This window comes from Capricornis sumatraensis, chromosome 20 (assembly GCF_032405125.1).
Source record: "Capricornis sumatraensis isolate serow.1 chromosome 20, serow.2, whole genome shotgun sequence".
NCBI classification, from domain to species: domain Eukaryota; kingdom Metazoa; phylum Chordata; class Mammalia; order Artiodactyla; family Bovidae; genus Capricornis; species Capricornis sumatraensis.
In genome coordinates, this window is record NC_091088.1 from 56,429,339 (window position 1) to 56,443,247 (window position 13,909).

Sequence of the window (13,909 nt, forward strand, 5' to 3'; positions counted from 1 at the left end):
GGAAAATGGGGGCAAATAGCACCTTCAGAGATGATGCCTGTCAGCTGTGACAGGCAGGGCCTAGCATTGGGAAAGGTCCGCCCCAAACTCCTAGCCAGTGTTTTAGTGCCGTGTTCTGGGTCCACCTTCTCTTCCAGACCCACAAGCCCTGCTCCAGATGTGCCGGCCGGTGGAGGCGGCAGAGAGGCAGGGCGCACCTCCTGGGGGCACAGCTGCAGAGTCAGCTCTTCCAGCCTCCCTGCGCTCTACCCCCCCACCCCCACTTCCCCAACACACACACACACAACATGATTTGGGGTCCGCTGCCGCCTGGGGTGGGCCTTCGGGCACGGGTATTTTCCCTTCCGAAGGGGGCGGACCCTGTGGTTTCCTCCCTGGGTGACTTCCGGCAGCGAGGGCTTGGCCCCCAGAGAGGGCGGGGAGATGACACAGTTGTTCCCCCAGCCCTGCGGGGCGGGCAGCATGGTTCACTCCAGCATGGGGGCTCCAGGTAAGGGGCTGGGGCGCACAGGCAGCACCCTGGGGTTCTTTCTGGCTCGGCCTGCCCTTCCTCTCCGGCTGCTCCTCTGTTCTGTGACTCTGTGCCTCAGCAGCTGCCCCTCTCCCCATCCTGCGTGCCCACCCCCAGCTCCTCTGTCCCCTCCCCTCTCGCATCAGCCCTAGGGGGCTTCGGCCCTCTTCTCTCCTTCCTCTGCCGCTCCCTGTCCTGGGGGGTCCGGGGGCGAGGGTGGAGCCAGGTGTTGGTCCCCTGCTCTCATGCAGAGGACCAGCGGGTGGGCGGCCTGCGTGATCCTGGGAGAGGACTGCCTGGGGGCTGGACCTCCAAGTGCGCGCGTCTGTGTACGCGCGTGTGAACAGTGGTTCTGCGTTTTCTATATATGACTGTCAGGTGTGCGTGTGCGAGGGGCTGTGTTTGCGGTTCTGTGGGGATAGCCTTGGCAAGGCTCTCTTGATTCACTTCCTCACTCTGTTCACCTCCGATGTCCCCTTCTCAGGTGGCCTCCCCTGCTTTCCCCATCTAAACGGGCAGCCAGTCTCGGCACTCTTGGGCCCCTCACCCTGTTCTGTCTTTTCTTCATGGTACTCATCACCCCTGAAAATGTATGATATGTTTGTGTGTTTATGAACCGCCTCCCCCACCAAGTGTCAGTGGACTGAGCGAACATTGTCTGCCAAGGGCTGTACAAAGTGACTTGTGCCTGTTGACTCATTTGGCATAACGTGTCCATCTCTGCATGATGCTCTGGGCGGTGCGGATGGGAGAGTTAAGTGAGGTAATACAGGAATAGAGGGGCCTGGACCACGGCCAGTGTCCATACTTCAGGGGTGTTTTGTTTGCAGCCCTATAGTTCTGACCATGGGGATGTGTCCCATTTGCGGGTGTCTGTGGAGCTGAATTTTGGTTTGGCCTGCGTCTATGTGCATCAGCATTTGCGGGTGTCTTGTGATCCATCATCAACACGTATTTACGGAGCAGTTCTGTGCTGGATGTTGGAAATACTACTAAAGAAGGCAGTTCTGGGTCTGTCTTCCTGGAGTGCCCAGTTCAGTAACAGAGACAGACCTGTCACCAGATAAGGGAGGAAGCACAGGCAGACGGGTGAGAGCTGGGATGCAGGAGGCACAGGGCACTGGGCGAGCCCAGAAGACTTGCCCAGTTCGGCTAATGGGGCATCAGGAAGGACTTCCTGGAGGAGGGCATGTCTGGTCTGAGATGAAGGATGAGTGGGTGTGAGCAGGCAAGGGAGGCAAGGAGGGGGCTGAGGTAGAAGGAAGGTTACTTGCAGGATGCTGTGTGATGTGATGATTTACTGAAGTGACCGTATGTGCAGCTATGGATGTGTGTGTGTGCGCGTGTGTGTGTGCGCGTGTGTATGCTCAGTGCAGATGCAGCGACCCAGGGCATCTGCACAGGATAATGTGTGCCTACTGTCTCTTCCCTGTCTGGGGGGAATGGCGGCTTTATCAGGCACTGGGTTAGACCCTTTATTTGGCATTTCTTAGAGAACTGCCCAGCCTGCAAGGCCTGCCTGGGCTCCCCAGCCTGGATGTGAATTAACACATGTGTGGTCTTGAGCAGGTCATGCCTCCTGCTCGGTCTTGGGCTCCACATCTCTGGACTGGATTCCGGGTTGCACCCTGGCCGTCTCCCAGGAGGAGGGGACCCTGGGAGTGTGAGTAGGTGCACGTGTGTGTGTGTGTGTGTGTCTATCTGAGTGACCTGTGTGTGTGTACACATCTCTGTGTGTCTGTCTAGTGACTGTGTGTGTGTACATTTGAGTCTGAGTGACTCGGGGTGTATGTGTGTGTGTATATCTTGTGTGAGTACATCTTTGTTTGTCTATATGAGTGACCCGGATGTGTGTGTATACACACATCTGTATCTGTCTGTGTGTCTGAGAGACTCTGGATGTGTGTGTACCCGTCTGTATGTGTGTCTGAGTGACTCTGGGTGTGTGTGTGTACTTCTCTGTGTGTCTGAGTGACTCTGGGTGTGTGAGTGTGTAGCTGTCTGTATGTGTGTCTAAATGAGTCTGAGTGAGTGTGCACAGCTTGTGTATGTACATCTTGGTGTGTCTATCTCAATGACCTGGGTGTGAGTGTGTACCTGTCTCTGTTACTCTGTGTGTGTATGTATGTGTGTGTGTGTATACATCTGGTGTGTGTCTATCTGAGTGACCTGGGTGTCTGTGCATCTGTCTGTGAGTGACTCTGGGACGTGCGTGTGTGTGTGTTTGGGGGTGACTCGGTGTGCGAGTGTGTGTACAGGCAGGTGTGCCCACACACGTCTGGGTGTGCGTTTTGCATATCTGCTGGTGGCATTGTGTCTGGGCTCGCACACATTCCCGTCTGGGATCCGCGCACCTGTCCCGTGTGCGTTTGCATGGGCTCGGCCCGTGTCGGAGCCCCGCCTGGCTGAGGCTGTGGGGTGTGCTCTCCGTGGCAGCTCCTGTCAGCACAGCTGCGGGGCCACCGCTCTTGTTGTGTCTGCATCCTCCTCCCTGACACCCAGGAGTGTTCGCTCCCTGGAGGCCGCCCCAGGGACAGCTGTGGGGTGTGGGTGTGAAACGCTGCTCCCGGGGAGGCCGGGCTGGGCCAGTGGGCGCGCAGAGGTTCCCGGCAGCGCCCACTCGGCCCACAGGGGCTCCCAGGCCCCGGCCTTGCTTGAGGGCTTTGGAGGCCAGGGACCCAGGGGACAGGCCAAGCGGGGCCGGGAGGGGTGAGGGGCAGCCCTTGGGCCCTCTATATTTAGCCCCGTTTTCGGTAAGTGCTAACGAGAAGCTGGCCCAAGTCTGCTAAAACCGGCTGGGGGAACTGCAGAGGAGAAGTGAAAGTCCGGGGAGGGAGGGGAGGTGGAGGGGACCCAGGGCCCCAGGCCTGGGGCAGTCAAGCGGCGGGTGTGAGCCCAGGGGCGGGGCAGCCCTGGGCGGGTCTGACCTGAGGGCGGTGGGACCCAGGGGCCCCTCTGGGTCCTACAGGGCTTTTTCCTGCCCGGTCCTCTGAAAAGTCGCACGCTGCCTGTGATGGGAGGAGGGAAGGGTGACCCTAAGCAGCCACCCAGACTCTGTGCAGATGAATGAGGCTTTGAGGGGGCACTTCTGAAGGTGGGGGGGAACGTTAGAGCAAATTAGAGTCACATGGAAGGGGGCTTGAAAAAATTAGGACACTTAGGTTTCACCTTGTGCCATAACACTGTGCCAGAGTGTTATGGGGTGGGATTGGGCCTGAGTCTTTGTCTAGAGTTGAAAGAGAGAGGGAACGAGAGAGCCTGCAGGATGAGGTCTCAGCGAGCTTCTTGCCAGGGTCACCGTACCCTGAGTCCCCATGAAGATGTCACTGAAGCTTTGGGTCCATGGTGGAAATGGAGTCCCCCCAGTTCATCCCTGGTGGGGATGGTTTGATGAGACCCTCCTCTTAGGTTGGGCTCGATGAAGGAAGAGGAGAGGGGAGGACAGAGGCCTGGGGAACGGGCAGCTCTGGCCATTTTGCTGTCAGCCCAGCCGATGCTGCAGGGGTGTGTGGGCTGTGTGGGAGCTGGGGGCGGGGGCGGGATTGGGGAAACAGCGCCAGAGAGTTCACCTCAAACCACGTTTGCCTTTGCAGCCACCATTCCTACAGAGGGGAGGTGACCTTAAAGGGTTAAGGTCAGGTGGAAGCCCCTGGGGGCCTGGGGCTGAGGGTTGAAGATCAGGTGACCACAGAAAGAGGATTCTTTCCTGCATTCATTCATTCCAAAGAGAGTCCCAGACTGTAGTGGTGACTCCAGTCTGGGCCCCGAGGAGCCCACCATCTAGGGCAGGGGTCACCACCCAGGCAGTCAGGGTGTGTTGGGGGCAAAGGGAGCCCAGACGAGAGAGGCACTGACCACCTGGGCACTCCAGGAGGACCTCACAGAGGCGGTGACGTGGAGCTGGGGACTTAAAGAGGAGCAGGAGTTTGCTAGTCAAGAAGGAAGGGGTCGTCCCAGGCTGGGGGGAGCAGAGGCAAAGGCCTGGAGGGGAGAGAGCGGGGCGGCCCTGCTCATCCTACCCACGCAGCCTGTGAGGACCCCAGATGAGTCAGCCCTGCCCCGAGGGCTTCCTAGCCTGATGGGGGAGACATTCTGGGGCCCAGATGACTGCAGCCCTTAGGACAGTGACGGGGAGGTGGAGCCAGGGTGGAGGGAACAGGGCAGAGACCCCCACCTGAAGTCATCAGGGTGGTAACATCATAGAGGACGGAGCCTGTGCTGGGTCCTGAAGGATGAGTAGGAGGTCGCCAGGCAGACAGAGTGGGGAACAGCGTTCCAGGCGGAGGGACCAGCCCACGCCAAGGCTCTTTACGTGACAGAGAGAGAGCAGGACAGAGGCAGGATCAAGTAAGAGACAGAGGGAGCCGCAGAGAGGCCCGGACGTTTATAACCTGGGCTTCCAAGCTGGGTGATGCTGGGGACCCAGCAGTGAGTCGGCCCAGGCCTGTCCGCTGGTCAGTGGGGAAGGACAAGGGCATAGGTGACCACAGCCCTGCGGGCTCGGGGCTGGATTGGTGAGAAGAGGCTGCCTTAGTTGGCTAGGGCTACCATAGCAAAGTAACCCCAGATGGGATGGCTTGCACGATGGAAATGATTTTTCTCAAAATTCTGGAGGCTGGAAGTCCAAGGTCAAGCTGTCAGTGGGGTTAGTTTCTTCCAAGGCCTCCCTCCTTGGCTTGGGGTGGCCGTCGGCTCCCTGGGTCCTCACCTGGTCTTCCCTCTGTGCCTGTCCGCATTCCCGTCTCCTCATCTTATTAGGGACACCAGTCGACCTGGATCAGGGCCTAGCCTGAGGCCCTGATCTGTACGTGGAGCCTGATCTCATTTTGGCTTCATTACCTCTAAAGATCCTGTCTGCAAAGACGGTCACAGTCTGAGTTACTGGGGGTTAGGAATCCAAGAGAGGAATGTTGAGGGGTACAGCTCAGCACACAGCAGAGGCCGAGGATGAGCACGGGCCCTCTGGGGTGGAGGTGGGGCCCGAGACTGCCCCGGTCTGTGAGCAGGAGGGGTGTTCACCGGCGAGGTGAGGAAAGAACCTGTACGGCCTGGACCCCTGCCCCCCGCCCCTCATCAAGCAGAGGGCGATGCCAGCGTGACTGAAGAGAAGGGTGCATGAGTGCTAAGAGATGGGCAGCGGAGTGTGACGAGAGTTACACCCTGACGGCCAGGATGGGAGCCTGGGCTTTTCTTAGGAGACGGGGAACCGTGGAAGGGGTCACGGCCGGGGAAGGGGCTCCTGGTGGCAGCATGGTCACTGGCCCGAAGGAAGGGCTGCAGAGGTGGCCGCGGCATGGCTTTCCAGAGTGCTGGCAGGGCTGTAGGGCCTCTCTAGGGTTTGTGGTGGCCTGCAGCAGGGCCAAGGCTAGGAGATTTATTTGCTTGGCTTTAAAATGTCATTTATTCTGTATCTGGCTATGCTGGGCCTTCATCAGCGCACAGGCTCTTCTCGGGTTTCGGTGAGCAGGGGCCGCTCTCCAGTTGCCGTGCGCGGGCCTCTCGTTGCGGTGGCCTCCCTTGTGGTGGAGCGCGGGCTCTAGGGGACTCAGGTCTCAGTAGTTAGGGCTCTCAGGATCTAGAGCACAGGCTCAGTAGCTATGGCACACCGGCTCAGCTGCCCCTCGGCATGTGGAATCTTTCAGGACCAGGGATTGAACTTGTGTCTCCTGCAGGTGACAGGAGGATTATCGGCAGGTGGATTCTTTACCACTGAGCCACCAAGGAAGCCGAGTCTGGGAGTTTTAGAGCCAGGATCAGGCAGGACTCCTGCTTCTTGATGCCCCAGAGTCAGGAGGCGGGGGGACTCCTTCCTCGGCTCCCTTTGTGACCTCCTGGGTCTCGGGGTCCTTAACTACTCAATGCCCCTTCCCCAGTGCCCGGAAATAGGGCCTCAACTCCGGGAGCATCTGGGCACCTGCTCCCCACCCCCACCTTGTAAGCTTATGCCTTAGTAGGACTGTGTGCTGGCTTATTATTATTATCTTGTTTTATTTCTTTTTTGTGTGTGAAAACATATATATAGTAAAACGCTCAGGTTTTAACTGTACAGTTCGATGAATTTTACATACGTACAGACCCCCTCCCCCCGCCAAACCACCAAACAGATCACCTCCCAAGACATTTTTAACCCTCTGAAGGCTTCTTCACACCCTTTCCAGGTCAGCACCCCTCTAAAGGTGTCCACTAATCTGACCTTAATCACCTGAGGTTGTCCTGCCTGTTTCTGAGTTTCCCTTAATTGGGGTCCTGCTGTCTGTCCACTTCTGTCGTCTCATGTCTTTCCCTTGGCAGCAGGTTTGTGAGATTCAGCGTACGTGATGCAGGAGCTGGTTCTTTTCCGGGCTGTGGAGTATTTCGCTGTACAGATGCACCAATGTGTTGACTCGTCCCCGGTTAACGGGCAATGGGCCCTGGAGCCGTTTCCAGTGGGGGGTGGGCAGTTAGAAAAGGGCTGCTGCCCGGAACACATGTGCCCGGGGCGGTGGTGGGCAGGACGCTGCGTCCTCTGGGGTGGATGCCAGGAGAGGATGTGCTGGGAAGCGGCGCCTCTCTAACTTTGCTGGGTTGTACTTGGGTGGATTTACAGCCCCGTCAGCAGTGTGTGCCCTGGCTTTTTCCCTTTTTCCCCTTTGTTGGCGCCTGGCTCTCGTTGCTGCGCGGGCTGCTCTCGCGCTGTGGTGCACAGGCTTCTCATTGCGGTGGCTTCTCTGCTTGCGGAGCGCGGGCTTGGGAGCCCAGGCGCCAGTAGTGGTGGTGCCTGGGCTTAGCTGCTCCGAGGCATGTGGGATCTTCCTGGATCAGGGATCAAACCCATGACCCCTGCACTGGCAGGTGGATTCTTTACCACTGAGCCACAAGGGAAGCTCTGAGCTGGTTATTTAATCAGGAATTTCAAATCAGAGTGGCATTCCTTGTCAAGTGACCCTCAGTTGCAAAATATCTGGACTTCTTTTTCAGTTGCAGAGGCTCCTCAGATCTCTCTTTTCTTTAACTATCTTGGACACAGAGCATGCTAGTGTTGGATGGCTCCGTGGATAGAATGGGGTCTTGGTGGGGATTTGGAGTGAGTTGTGAGATATTAGGGTCAGAGCCAGGGTCGAGAGTAAGGTCTGAGGCCAAGCTGGGAGTCTGGGTCAGGTGAAGGACTCGGGCCGTCTGGACAAGAGCTGGGGATCAGTGCGGGTAAGAAAATTGCGAATGTGCCAGTCAGAAACCCAGACTAGGAGTCTAGGACCAGGAAGGGCTGGGTTTGAATGGCTCTCAGGGTGAGCCTGGGTTGGAGTCACTCTGGAGATGAAGTGGAGGGGATCAGAACAGGTTCATCAGACCATAGTGATACTGATTAGAAGCAGGAGCCCCGGAGTCACAAGGACCCCGGTCCAACCCGGGTGCCTCTGCTGTCTCACGGGGCTCTTGGGGAGGTGCCATCTGCCTGGAACCTCAGTTTTCTTCCCTGTAAAATGGGGGTAATATTGGCACCAGCTGCCAACGTGAGCTCTGAGTCATATCTCGCACTGTGCTGGTAGCACTCACCTTCTCATGACCAGAATTGGAGTGTTGTGAGCATGGGGTTGTTTCCCTTGCTCCGGGTCTCCTGTTTGCCACCTCCTTCCATTTCCTGTAGTGTGGGATGGGGTTCGTAGGGTGGAGGCTCCAGGTTGGATTAAGGGCTGCAGTCCCAGGTAAGGCCGCAGTCTAGGATTAGCTCTGAGGACAAGGTCAGGGCAGAAGCGGATGGGGTTGGAGTTGGAGTCACAGAGATGAGAGCGGGGCCACCCAGCCTGAAAGGGAGGTGGAGGGGGGAGTGGACGGGAAAGTGGTGGGCCGGGGAGGGGACCTGGGGCGCTGAATCACACCCGGAGATCTGAGGACTCGCTCCTGGGGGATGCTGCCGTCCCTCACACCTCCCAGGCCCTACTCAGAGTGGAAAACACGCCTCACCGAAACCTGGTGGGGCAGGACGGGCGCCTGGGCGGCCGCTGCGAGGAGGCCCAAGGCTGACTCGTTCCTTCGGAGCATCACCAGCCTCCCCCAACCCCGGGCGGCCAGAGCCGTGCCAGGACCGAGGGCCAACCTCACCTTCCGTCCTGCCCCAGGCTTCTCGGGGGGTTGGAGGCGACCCTCCCTGTGCCACCTTCCAGAGGGGCCAAGAGGCTCCTCTCCTGTCCTACTGGTGGAGGGCAGGGGCCTGGAGCAGAGGGCATGTCTCCAGGAAAGAGACACTTGCAAGGTGGCAGGGGCCTGGGGGTCTGGGGGAGACCCTGGGTGGTGCTTGGGGAGCCGCCCCAGAGCCCTGCTGGCTTCGGCACCCTCAGCCCACTGGCATCCCTCATTTGTCCTCAGAAATAAGAATGTCTAAGCCCCTGGAGGCCGAGAAGCAAGGTCTGGACTCTCCGTCAGAGCACACAGGTAAGTGGGGAACGGGGCAGGAAGAGCAGAGGTCACCACAGGCAGAGGGCAGGGGCGCTGCGGGTTTTAGGGTCAGGGGCTAGTGACAACTCACCCCTCGTCCCTCTCTTTGCAGACACTGAAAGAAATGGACCAGACACTAACCATCAGGTCAGGAGGCCGGGGATGGGTATCGGGGAGAGGGGCAGAAGGGAGCAGAGCGGAGCTCTGTTGGGCAGGGGCAGGGCGTCAGAAGTGGCTTCATCTCACGGTTCCCATCGCCTACCCCCACTTGCTCTTTGCAGAACCCCCAGAATAAGACCTCCCCATTCTCGGTGTCCCCGACTGGCCCCAGTACCAAGGTAAGCCCCGGTCAGAGCAGCCAGGGTGACCGCTCGGGTATGACATTTGATAGAGGGTCCCGGATGCCTGCTGTGGGCCCAGGGCCTGGCACCTTGGTGACAGGACTCCTCCCGCCCCTTCTCACCCTCAGGCTCCCGCCCCAGGCCTGTGACTCACCAGGGCTCCTTCCCCTTCCCTGGGGGGGTGGGGGTGGCCAGGGAAATCCCCCCCAGAGCCCCAGGGCGATGAACAACAGGAAGCTGAGGGCCCCGCCCCCATCCCAACTTCCCTGACTGAACAGGGGCCTGCCCCACCCCCACCCCCCAACGCACACACTCGAAGCCAGGCCAGGAGTGGGGAGCAGGTGGGGGCGGGCAGATCCAGTGAGGATGCGGCAGGAGAGGACAGCGGGCAGGCCGGAAGGGGCCAGATGGAGCACGTCCCACATCCAGACAGGGCCCTGCTGCAGGGCACAGCTGGGCTTCAAGGGGTGTCTGGTGCCCGGGTCTCCAACCTCCAGTCTGGTGGGGATGGCCGGCTGATCCAGAGGCCTGAAGATGGCGCAGGAGCAGAGGGAGCCTGGGCAGGACTCCTGACCCTGACCAGTGGTGGCCGGAGGATGGGGTGGGGGCCAGGAGGTGCTCTGAGACCATGGGAAAGTCACCCTCCCACCCTGGGCTCCTCAGTCTCCTCCAACCCAGGAGTGGGTGCGGGCAGGTTGGGTGACCTCCTGACAGGTGTCCGGTCCAGAGTGCACAGACATGACCCCGAGGAGAAGGCCCCTGACTCTGACCAGCTTCACTCTGATCTCAAGCTGGGCTCTGGCCTCTGCCCTCAGAGCCAAGAGCATCCATTGCCCCCCTCACCCCCCCAGCCCTGGCCCCCCTCCTCTGAATCTCTGCTGCCCAGCCTGCCCCCGCAGCAGCCCTGCTTCTCCCCTAGGAGACCAGTGGGGCCCAGGGGAGCAAAGGCCCTGCTCCCTTCCCCACCCGCCTCTGTCCACAGCTGGTCTGCATTCCCTGCCCTTGCTGCTCCATCCCACCGCATCTCTTCTGTGTCAGTCTTTCCCTCAGGGCAGTCCTTCGTGAGCTTCCATCAGGATTTCAGACATGCACACACCACCCTGTATGATTATTTACATCACAATTTTGTTAAATTGGTTCAACTAAAAAAAACTTATTATGGAAAATGTGAAACAAATACAAAAGTAGAAGGAAGACCATGGCAAAAACAAACCCCCAGGTACCTGTCATTCAGCTTCAACAATAATCAACTCATGAACTGGCTTGCTTTCTCAACAGCTAAAATAAAACTTTTTTTTTAATGGAAATTTTATGAATGGAAAACCAGAATCACTTGCCATGGAAATAAAGACAATGATTATTAAAATTACCCAGAGACTCTTGCCTGTTGTAGGGTCTAAGCCTGAGACCAGTTCTCTATTGTTAGAAGGGAAGGTGAGCCAGGTTTGGAAGGTATTAGAGACATCCTTGCACCTAATGGAGACTTTTCTTAAAAGACCCAGAGAGAAGGAAAGAGCGCCGAGAAGCCTCGGACTCTCACCATGACACACAGTGTTAGTTTTTTAAAAACCTTTCATTAAAATATGACACACACTTAGATCCTTGGCATACAACTCTGGATTTTCACAAATTGAACACCTGTGTTGTCAGCATCAGATCAAAAGACAGAACAGGACCAGACTTCCAGAAGGCCCCTAGTTTCCCCAGGAGGGCAGCTGTGGCCCTGACTTCCAGTTCTGCTGCTTCACACTGCATCCCCACACCCTAGGCTTTCTGACACTTGGATCCCACCCCCTGGGGCATGCCACTCACTCTCCGTTATTTGGCCATTCCCAGGCCTCTGTCTGTCAGTCTCAGTCTGTGTTGCAAACGCCATGCTCGCTCCTGCCAAGTTGCTGTGTTGCCTTGCACAAGTCGTTTTCCCTCTATGGACCTCCTTTTGCAAAATGTTGTTGGGAGAGTGGGCTGAAGGATGATCCCTAACATTCCCCTCTGGGCCCAAGAGTGAGACCCATCAAGCCGCACACCCCCACCCCACGTGTCTTTTACCAGCAGACCTCTTGGGCCAGCCGACCATTGTCTGGCTTTTTGTGTAGGAGGGGAGGAAGGCAGAGACCTAGGGAGCACTGTGAGCTGGTCTGTCATATGTGCTGGATGCAGATGCACCGGTACACTCCACGGAGAGATGAGGAGGGGCTCGGTGGGCTCTGGGTGAAGCTGACAGCAGACCTGAGCCATGTCTGGCCTGCAGACACCTTTTGCTGACCTTGCCGCATTTCTGCCTTAGATTTTTACTGGCAGGGAGCAGAGTGGGGGCTGGTCAGGCCCCCCCTTCAGGCAGGCGGGCACGCTCTTTCCAGCCCACTCCATCCACGCCTGCCCAAATCACCCATTTGCGCCATCTGCCTGTTTTCCATCAGCTTTGACTTCGTGACCCATATTCTAAGGCGGTGATTTTTCTTTAATACCTTAAGACCCTTTCTTCCAACAAAGTCTTGTTCCACTGGACAGACAAGAGATGTACTTTGGGCTGAAGCAGATGAGGGATGTAGTACCCAGAACCCTTGGGTCCCCCAGGCATCATTTCCCATTTGACACATGGGGAACTGACCCCCAAGAGGGTAAAAGCACTCTCCGAAGGCAGCCCTCTCCTGTCGGGAGTTTGGGTGCAGAGGGTGTGTTAACCGAGGCTAAACTGAGCGGTTAGCCAGCCCCTGCAGACCTTGCCTCCGACCCCCAGCCTGCTCCTCCCCATGCGAGCGCTGGGCTGGCGTAGCCACACACGTGCCCTCTCTTTGGTTCGCAGGTGGGCATTCTCTCTGGCCTCCACTTAACATTCTGGGGTCCCGGACCCTGCCTCTCTCCCCCCCAGATCAAGGCTGAAGACCCCAGCGGCGACTCAGCCCCAGCAGCACCCCCGCCCCCGCAGCCGGCTCAGCCACACCTGCCCCAGGCCCAACTCATGTTGACTGGCAGCCAGCTAGCCGGGGTAAGTACCGGGGTGCACAGGGACACGGGACGGGGCGGGGGCGGGGAGGACAGGCCAGCCGCCTCCTGTCTGTTACAGGACCCACGGTGGCCTGGGGTATCCCGCCAGTCCCGCGGCCACTCTGTCCGCGCCTGCCTCTTCTGCCCGGTAACCCGCTTGGCTCGAGGCGCTAACTAACCCCTCTCTGCCTTCTCCGCTCCTCCCACGCTCCTCCTGCGGCCCCGCCCCGGCCCCGCCCCCCCGCAGCTCACGGCGCTGATGCCGGCTCAGCAGCAGCTCCTCCTGCAGCAAGCGCAGGCCCAGCTCCTGGCCGCCGCCGTGCAGCAGTCCAGCGCCGCCGCCGCCGCCGCCGCCTCCACCTCCTCCTCTTCTTCCTCCTCCTCCTCCTCCGCCTCCTCCTCGACCTCGCAGCCCCCAGCCTCCTCCTCCTCCGGGGGAGGCGACCTGCCACCACCACAGTCTGCCAGCCAGCCCCCGGGGACCCCACAGCTTACCCTGTCCCAGCCCATCCAGCTCACAGCACAGGTAAGGGCAGCCCCCGGGGGAGCACCCTCCCCCTGCCGAGCACCCTAGACTGCAGGAGGCTGGCTGGTCCCCGGGCACCATTTACCATTCTGACCACCAGCCACCGGCCAGGCAGTCCCCCAGCAACCCTAGGAAGCCTTGGGACACGCCACCACCCATCAGTGGGGGGCTAGACCGAGGCTCTGAGGGAGCACACCCTCCAGGTGAGGGGAGCATCTGACTCCCCGATTTCTGTGCACCTCGCTGCGGGGGCCCAGCCACCTGGGAGGCTGACACGTCATGCTCAGTTTACAGCAGAGGAAACCGGGGGTCACCTCAGTGGGCAGGACCTGTGTGTGGGTCCCGTACGAAAGGCTGAGAATCAGAATCAGTGTCCCCATGTCCTCATGTCCTCTGGCTCATCCAGTGAGACCCTCTGTCAGAAAGAGGCTCATGGGTCAGGAAATGCCACATTCTCTCTCCCCATTCTACAAACTTCCGGTCTACGTGGAATCATGCATATGACGGGCCATATTAGCTTCTAGGCCTGCCACAAAAAGTGTCACTAATGAGGTGGCTTAAAACAACCAAAATGCATCATGTTAGACCAGAAGTCCAAAATCAAGGTGTCAGCAGAGCTGGGCTCTCTGTGAAGGCTCTCGGGGGAATCCCTCTTTGCTTCTTCCAGCTTCTGGTGGTGTGGGAGACTGCGGGCTTTCTCATAGACGGATGATTCCAATCTCTGCCCCCGTCGTCACATGGCCGTCTTCTCTGTGCTTATCGGTCTCTGTGTCCACATTCCCCTCCTCGTAAAAGGACAGCAGTCACCGAATCAGGGCCCACGCTAATGACCTCATTTTAACTTGATCATATCTGCAAAGACCTCGTTTCCAAACCAGGTCATAGTTACAGGAACCAGGGGTTAGAATTCCCGCCATATCTTTTTAGGGAACACAATCCAACCATGGCAGTGGCCAATTCAACTGTTGGCAGTGGCCCACAGACTTCCCATAAGGATCCCTGACAGGAGCTGAGTAGAAGCTGGGCAGGCCTCCTCTTCTGACAGGCTGCTGTCTCCGGCGCACCCCTTCCTTCCACACCTGCCCATGTCACCCATCTGTAATGTTCACCTGGTTTCCATATAGCATTTGA

The 13,909-nt window shown here is 58.5% G+C and overlaps 1 protein-coding gene across 9 annotated transcripts in view; it reads left to right on the plus strand.

The window, feature by feature from the left end:
• Positions 1–462: 462 nt before the first annotated feature.
• The window catches only part of POU2F2 (POU class 2 homeobox 2), a 30,319-nt gene continuing 16,872 nt past the window's right edge, over positions 463–13,909 (plus strand). For 4 of the 9 annotated variants that reach the window (XM_068993232.1, XM_068993235.1, XM_068993236.1 and 1 more), the window contains exons 1-5: positions 463–490; positions 8,855–8,920; positions 9,036–9,070; positions 9,205–9,261; positions 12,137–12,253. In XM_068993232.1, the coding sequence (XP_068849333.1) occupies positions 463–490; positions 8,855–8,920; positions 9,036–9,070; positions 9,205–9,261; positions 12,137–12,253 (303 nt within the window). Of the gene's footprint in view, positions 491–8,854; positions 8,921–9,035; positions 9,071–9,204; positions 9,262–12,070; positions 12,254–12,499; positions 12,779–13,909 lie in introns of all 9 variants that reach the window. The other 5 variants (XM_068993233.1, XM_068993234.1, XM_068993230.1 and 2 more) reach the window with 3 other exon arrangements.